The sequence below is a fragment of the Aptenodytes forsteri genome, unplaced genomic scaffold (genome assembly GCF_000699145.1).
Source record: "Aptenodytes forsteri isolate BGI_AS27 unplaced genomic scaffold, ASM69914v1 Scaffold93, whole genome shotgun sequence".
Taxonomy (NCBI): Eukaryota; Metazoa; Chordata; class Aves; order Sphenisciformes; family Spheniscidae; genus Aptenodytes; species Aptenodytes forsteri.
In genome coordinates this window covers 9,901,844-9,909,262 of record NW_008794665.1, presented here as the reverse complement: position 1 = coordinate 9,909,262, position 7,419 = coordinate 9,901,844, and the positions used below count along the sequence as shown (strand labels likewise).

Genomic DNA, 7,419 nt, shown 5'->3' with positions numbered 1-7,419 from the left:
CCTGCCGGGGACAGGGGCATGTGGAGGGGCTGGCCAGTGTGGGGGGGCCCCCTCACCCTCCCAGGGAGGCCGCCGGCCAGGGCAGTGCGGGCACCTGCCACCATGCCTGCCTGGGGAGTGGCAGTGATGCCGCCAGTGCAGGGACCGGAGGTCACCGCGGCCCTGCTGCTGCGCCCGCAGTTGGGGACAGGGGTCCCGTCGTCTGTGGGGTGGGAGCCCAGCCCGTGCCCCAGCGAGGGCTGGGGGTGCCCATGGTGTGCCGGTGTCACCCAGGCCAGGCACCTCTCACCCTGTCTCAGCACCCCAGAGGAGCAGGGAACCGGGTCCCTAGGGTTATTGCAGCAGCCCCCAGCCCCAGGGGAGGTTTAGGGGTGCTGGCTGCACCCCAAAGTACCCCAAACCCACCACCCTAGACCCCGCAGCACGCAGTCCCGAGCGGCTGAGCGTGGGCAGGGCACCCACAGGGCACCCCAGGGCACCCAGCTCACCTAATGCCGTGCCGCTCTGCGCCAGGAGGGTGACAGGGTGGCGCCGGGAGGGTGACAGCAGAGGACAAGGAGACGCAGAGCCCCGTGGCAGTTTTTACGGGGCGGAGAAGGGAAGAGGCAGGGCAGATGAGGGCAGCAATGTTTGTCAGCGCTGCGGCTGCTGGGAGGGAGGGGCGAGTGTGGGGAGAAGCCAGTGGCCACTGACCTCCCGGCAGGGCCATGGCGGACATCTCCAGCCACACCAGCCCTGCTCCCCACGCACAGGTCCCAGGCTGTGTCCCCCTGCATGGGGACGGGGAGGCCACCTCTCGCTGCCCACACCCAGCCAGCACCTTCCCCGCACGCAGTTTTGCCGAAATCCTCTGCAATCCCACGAGCTGCCGGCGGCAATCCCCCCGCCACAGCGACCAAGGGGATGTGGGGTGGCACCGGCTTGTCCCCAACCCGAGGAAAGGCCAGCAGCCCCGGGGGGATGGCTGGGTTGGGGTCAGCACAGGCACAGGGCAGTGAGCATCCCATGGGGGGGTCAGGGAGGACGTTTTCTTTCTCTCCAGCTGTCCCAGGAGAGGGGAAGGAGCCCCTGGCGTGGTGGCGGTGCCATCAGCACGGGTTGGATTTGGGGGGTGTCTGGCAGTGCCTCCTCAGATCTGGGTGCGGAAGCGCAGGTCAGTGCCCGACATCTTCTGTGCATAGTCCTGGTCAAAGCGCTCGCTCTGGGCCACAGTGAAGTGGTTCTTCCAGTCTCCAGCGGTGCCTGGGGTCAGGCAAGATGGGGCTCAGCAGGGGCCAGGGGGGCCGACACTCTGGGAGCCCCCTGGGGCCGCTCACCTTTGCGCATGAAGGGGGAGATGCCCTGGTCCATGAGGTGGGAGGGCACCATGCTGTAGTTGGTGGTGGTGTGCCAGCCATGAACTCCTCCAGGTATTGGGCCCACGTCCCGATATGCGGCTGGAACTTGTTCATCAGGTCAAAGTGGTAGAAGGAGACGGCACGTTGTGCCCCGTAGATCATCCCAGACCCCACACCACCATCTACCCCAGTCCCTCACCTCCTTCAAGTCCTCGTAGAAGAGGTAGAGGATGGGGTGATCTTTCCTCCGCTCCCAGTAGTCCTTGACATGGTCATACCAGGAGCCATATGCCACTGTGTGGAGAGAGTGGCCGGGGGGGTGGTGTCAGTGGGGGGGCTGGAGGAGGGATATGGGGTGACACACACCCCCCCCCTCCCCAGGGGTGCCCTGTCCCACCTCTGCCAGCCATGAACTCCTCCAGGTATTGGGCCCACGTCCCGGGATGCGGCTGGAACTTGTTCATCAGGTCAAAGTGGTAGAAGGAGACGGCACATTGTGCCCCATGTAGATCATCTGCGCACAGCTTGGTGACATGTGGGAACTTGCAAGGTCCTGGCAGGGCAGGTCCCCCCCTTATCTCTGCTGGGTCCCTCCAGGTGTGTGTCCTCCAACCTGTTACCTTGAAGCGGTTTTCCCAGAAAGATTTGGGCAAGATGTGAGCTAGGATGTGGGTCTTGATGATGCGAGTGGATGCCATGGCCTCCAGCTGCTCCATGCCTGCAAAGGAGATTTCCCCCAGGAGCACTCCCACTGCTGGCAGGGTGCACCCCCCCAAACTAAGTCTCCCCCCATCTGGCATCCGCTGCCCCCCCGCCACCCCCTGCCGCCCTGCTACCTGCCGGCATCATCCCAGAGGCGGAGAGCTCCAGCATGGGCAACCAGTTGACGATGGCATCCCGTTTGCATTTTTCGGGGTGCCCACTTTCAGGATCATGTCCATGATCTTGCTGACCCAGGTGGTGCCTGGCGAGGAGAGGTTGGGTGTCCGGCTGGCGCCATTCCCATCAGAGCCCCATCTTGGGCACCAGAGGTGCACTGTCCACTGCTGTTGCCTTTCGGTATCTCCCCAGATCCCAGCCTGGGGGACTGCAGGCTGGTACCTCCCTTCCTGAGTGCAGCCCCTCTCCGGTGCCCGGGGACACTCACTGGATTTGGGGAAGGTGACCACCACAATGTCCTCAGGGCGGCTCTGGAAGGTGTCAACCCCCTCCCAGTTGTGGGCGAAGGTGCTGACCATGGGGATGTTGTGCACCATGCGCCAGGGCTGCCGCAGGTAGGTGTCCGAATCGGCCATCCTGCTGGCGATGGGGACACGTGCGGGGGCTGGCTGGCAACGGTGAGCATCACAGGGCCACATCATCCCCCAGGGTCCCCAGAATCCCTGCTGAGCCCAGCCATCCCAGCCGCGGGAAGGAAACCATCCCCTGCTTGCTGGCATCCCGGGAGGTGGCACCTGCCTCCTGCGGGGATTTTGGGGGCTGGCTGGCAGTGCAGGGAGCGTGGAGGGGCACAGTCAGCCCTGGGGGGCTCAGGTCAGTGCAGGCAGTGGGCAGCTGCCCTTACCAAGCTGGCAGCGCCCTTCCTGGGTTGTAAAAGCTCACAGAGGCTTTGCTGGCTGGGGTTTCAGGCTGCTTTCTGCCCCTCTCCCCAGTGTTTTTTTCCCTGACTTTCTGTTGCACAGCAGCACCGGGAAGCCCTGCTTGGGGGGGGCTACATGAGGGTTTGAAGGAGACTGGAAGGGAGAGCGGGGCTTGCAGGACTCTCCCCGGGAAACCTTTCCACCCGCTGGCCGAGACAGAAATGCTGGAGATACCAGCTGCGAAACCCCCACACTGTGATTTTTTGGAGAGCGTCTTTGTGGCTCACCTCCATCTCCCAGGAGGTTGCAGGGACACCGAATCCCTCCGAGCCACCCGTGCCCCCCCACGCAGGCCCTCCGCTTGCGAGGCCGGGGCACCCCAAAGCAGGCCAAGCTCCCAGACTGTGGCCAGGGGTCTCCCTGGTACCTGTCTCTTCGTCGGGCACTCTGGCAGGGAGGAGGCAAAGCTTTGCACGCAGCCTGGGGGGGGCGGATTTGTTATTTTCCCTTCCCTGCGTGGAAGATGGAGGTGCAGGGAGGCTCCTGGGGCTGCGGGAGGCCAGGGGACATCATTAGGGAAGGGACCCGGAGCGACCTGCTCCTGGCACTGCAGAGGGAGGAGTGCAGGGAAGGGGCGAGCAGGGATGGGGACGCAGCCCCTCTGGGGATGGTCCCCAGATGCCTGTGATGAGCTGTGCCATGCTCAGCACTCCCCTGGTAAACACACAGATGGCGGGGGGGTGTGAAATCACAGCTTCCTCCTCCGCCCGCAGAGGTAAGCGCAGGGAGGAAATCCCAACCCACGTCCTGGAGGGTTTGAACATCACCCTGTCCCGATCCGGGGGTCACCCCTGTGGGCGTCCCCAGCTCCTCACACTGGCGGGGGCTCACTAGCGGGATGTGGGGGTCAGGCTCTTGGTCATCCCCCCTCAAGGCACTCTAATACGGGTCCAAAGTTTGCAGAGTTGCAAAGCACGAGTGCAGCTGATACCATGCTTCTGGGAAAAGGGTTTAAAGGCGCCGGTGGTGGTGAAATGCTCCTTCTTACCTGCTTCCCATGGGCAAACGTGAGCCAGGAGGGAGCGGGAAGGGCAGGAGAGATGGCAGCTGGGCAGGGGGAGCAGCTTGCCTGCTTGCAACCTTGAGAAAAACATCCCAGATTTGTCCCCAGGGCCGAGTTCAGGTGTTTTGCAGGCAGGGACATACCCTCCCTGCCCATCTGTCTGTCCATATGCCAGCAAAATTGGCTGCGTGTGCAAACCCCGCAGGCAAAGCCAGGAGCTGGGGAAGCACAGGGATCTCCATCGGCATTTAAATAAATGTGTGGAAAGGATTTATTCCTGTGGGAGAACTCCCCTCATAGCGCTGCTGGTCTTCAGGAGTTGGATCCAGGTTGCACTTCTTTGGGGATGAAACAACCCCACGAGACTGCCTTGCCAAAAAGCTGCAATCTTGCATTTCAAGATGAACTCAAGAAATTCAAGAACAGGCTGGAAACAGGGTGTAACTGGGGAATTTGGGGCTCCAAAGCAAACCCTTGCCCCCAGTGGGACTGGGACTGGTTTGCTCCAGCCATCCCTGAGCAAGGGCTCGGCACAGCCGGGTCAGAGGTCGCAGGGTGGGTTTCCCCATCTGGCAAGGATGGCGAAGTTGCCAAGCATGGCAATACACTGGCAGGGAGGTGTTTCCCTTCACCTTTGTTCTGCAAACCACGGGCTGAGCAGCTCCGGCTGCACCAGGGAGCCTGGGGGAGCCCCGCCACTGCCCGCTCTGTCAAGAAACTTGCCACAACCTGGAGGCATGAAAGCTCCTGCGCACACAAGAGCTGCGGGGGCAGCAGGTTCACCAGTGCTTTGGGGTTTTTCCACTCTTCACCGATCTTTGCTCTCTCCAGATGCCTTGGTAGGATGGGGCTGGGGCGGCCCAAGGTGTCGGGGCCAGCGGTGGTTTTTGGGAGGATGCCTGCCCCCGGTGATGCCCGACCACCACCAGCTAAAAATCCACCGCGCACGCCCACCCTCCCGCCTGCTGAGCATGGGGGGTGCCCCCGGCCGCTGCCAGGGATTCAGGGGATTCAGCCCCCCTACCTTTCCCTGCAGGCCATGGCTCGCCCTCCTGTTATCCCAATTTATTGTAGGGGGAAAAAACGAATCGGCGCGAGGATCCTCTGTCTGGACCCACCCTCCCCACTGGGGTTGCAGGGAGAAGCAGAGCCCCCCCTGGGAAGAGGGATGAGCCCCTCATGCCTCCATCTGGAAATGGAGGTCGGAGCCTGCCATGTGCTCCTGGTAGTGCTGGTCGAAGCACTCATTCTGGGCCACGGTGAAGTGGTTCTTCCAATCCCCGGATATCCCTGGGGGACAGAAAGCAAGTGGGGCAAATCCTGACACTCCCAAAATATTTGCAGCCATGGATGGGGGCTGCAATACAGACCAGGGACACCCCTCCCAAGCCCTCCACTGCTGGCCGAACCCCACCTTTCCGGAGGAAGGGGGAGAGGCTGTGGTCCATCAGGGTCGTGGGCATGGTCTCGTAGTTGGCGGCGGGGTTCTTCCTCATCTCCTGGAAGGAGGTGTGGTGGAGGATCCTCGCCACCGTCCCCTCTGCCACTTCCTTGCCCAAGAACTGCAGGATCTTCTGCACCTCCTGCTGAGGGTCCTGCGGGGCAGCTGACATGGGGAGGCTGCCAAAAAGGCTGGGGGGAGGCAACCGGAGCACCCTCCCCTCCATCCCACCCTCACCTTCTTCATGTCCTCATAGAAGAGGTAGAGGAGCTGCTTTTCCTGCTTCTTCTCCCACCAGCCCCGCACATGCTCATACCAGGACCCGTAGGCCACTGTGGGATGTGGTCAGGGGGTTAGCCAAAAAGCAGGGTGGCTGGAGACGCCCTCCCCACCGCTATTTTGGGGTGGGCACCCTGGGGCTCAGCCCCCACCTTTGCCAGCCATGAAGGTCTCCAGGAACTCTCCTAGCGTGCCGGGGTTGGGATGCACTTTGGCCATCTGGTAGAAGTAGTAGTAGGAGACGACGACATCCTTGGGGTTGCGGGCCATATAGATGACCTGGGGACAGCCAAGGATGTGGTAGGGGGGTGCAGAGCAGTGCCCCCTCCCTGCCACGCAGACAGGGAGAGAGGCAGGGGGCACCCGCAGCATTACCTTGCAGTCCTTGTCCCGGAAGGAGGTCGGGAGGAGCCGGACTGGGAGATGGGTCTTCACCAGCCGCGGGGACGGGGTTTTCTCCAGCAGCTCGACGCCTGCGGGACAGGGGGCTTAGCAGTGTGAGCCCCAGCACCCTCACCCCCACCCTGGCTCAGCCCCCTCCCCACCCAACCCAGGGGGGCAGCTGGGGGCTCACCGCTCAGCATCTCAGGGGCCTTCATTTCCAGGAAGGGCACCCGGTTGAAGATGGCATCCCGTCGGCACTTCTCCACATCACCATCATGGTAGATCATGTCCAGGATCTCGCTCAGCCACGTTGTGCCTGCAGCACAGGGACAGCGTTGCAAGGGCTGGCGTCACCCCGTCTCCCCTGCACCCTTCCCCGGGGCCACTCACCTGATTTGGGGTAGGTGGCGATGAGCAGGTCATCTGGCCGGGCTTGGAAAGCCTCCACCTGTGGCCAGCCCTCAACGAAGCACTTGTAGAGGGGGATGCCATGGAGGCTGCCCAGCTCCTCCCTGACCACGTCTTCCCTCCCCATGGCCAACGGCAGGTCCCCGTGGCACTGGCTGTCCTCCCTGCCAGCAGTCTCTGCGACCTTGGGACCGGCTCGATCCTGTGGCGGGTGTACCCGGGGCAGCGCCCTGTCAGGCAAAGTCCACCCCGGGTCACGTGCGGCGGAGGTGTTGCCGGTGCCGCCCATTCCCCGGCGGGACACCACTGCAAAACATTTGGTGCTGGCTGTGCACTAAGCCCAAGCCGTGAGGGGCCGGGAACAGAGCCTGGCATCGCCTCTCCTCCCACCCAGCCATGCTTCTCCCCCTGCTTCAGCCCCTTTAATGGATGCCATGGGGTTTTGGAGCTGCAGGGACAGCTCTGCCAGCCGGGGCCCCCCCATCCCCGCCACCGGCCGTACCTGCTGGGGTCCTGCGGGCGCTGGTCGGCAGCGCTGTTGGCCCCGGGAGCCTCGGCACCTCCGCCCTCCCGCCCCTCCCCAAGTGGTAATGGTTAACGAAAGCCGGCTGGGCCAAGGGGCACGGAGAATGGGAAGCAGGTTTAAAGGGCCGACAGCCGGGGCGTGGGGAGGTTTTGGGGTGGGCATCCCCCGGGGAGGCATTGAGGGGAGCGGCGGGAGCCTGTGGGGACCCCCTGACCCCAATCCCAGTTGGACACTGGCGAGGGACAGGCGGATGGACCCTTATTATAGGCAGGCCAACGGGCAAGGAGCCCGGACGGGAGAGCAATGGCGCTGCGGGGGGAGGGCAGGAGGGATGTGGCAGAAGGGGCCTGGTGGGTGGCGCCCGGGCGCCACCATGGTGTCACCGGTGCCGGTACCGGGGG

The 7,419-nt window shown here is 63.5% G+C and overlaps 2 protein-coding genes across 3 annotated transcripts in view; both read right to left on the bottom strand.

Moving 5' to 3' along the window:
- Window positions 1-1,129: 1,129 nt before the first annotated feature.
- On the bottom strand, window positions 1,130-2,632 carry LOC103894298 (sulfotransferase family cytosolic 1B member 1-like). Its single transcript, XM_019470561.1, is given in 7 exon segments — window positions 1,130-1,242; window positions 1,317-1,631; window positions 1,735-1,861; window positions 1,958-2,055; window positions 2,174-2,260; window positions 2,263-2,301; window positions 2,485-2,632. Coding segments are annotated over 7 exon segments (927 nt in total).
- Window positions 2,633-5,157: 2,525 nt separating this feature from the next.
- The window catches only part of LOC103894252 (sulfotransferase 1 family member D1), a 10,654-nt gene continuing 8,392 nt past the window's right edge, over window positions 5,158-7,419 (bottom strand). The window contains exons 2-8 of one of the 2 annotated variants that reach the window (XM_009273595.1): window positions 6,475-6,606; window positions 6,275-6,400; window positions 6,076-6,173; window positions 5,853-5,979; window positions 5,659-5,753; window positions 5,395-5,575; window positions 5,158-5,270 (exon numbers count right to left, since the gene is read on the bottom strand). In XM_009273595.1, the coding sequence (XP_009271870.1) occupies window positions 5,158-5,270; window positions 5,395-5,575; window positions 5,659-5,753; window positions 5,853-5,979; window positions 6,076-6,173; window positions 6,275-6,400; window positions 6,475-6,606 (872 nt within the window). Of the gene's footprint in view, window positions 5,271-5,394; window positions 5,576-5,658; window positions 5,754-5,852; window positions 5,980-6,075; window positions 6,174-6,274; window positions 6,401-6,474; window positions 6,620-7,419 lie in introns of those variants that run through there. The other variant, XM_009273594.1, reaches the window with a different exon arrangement.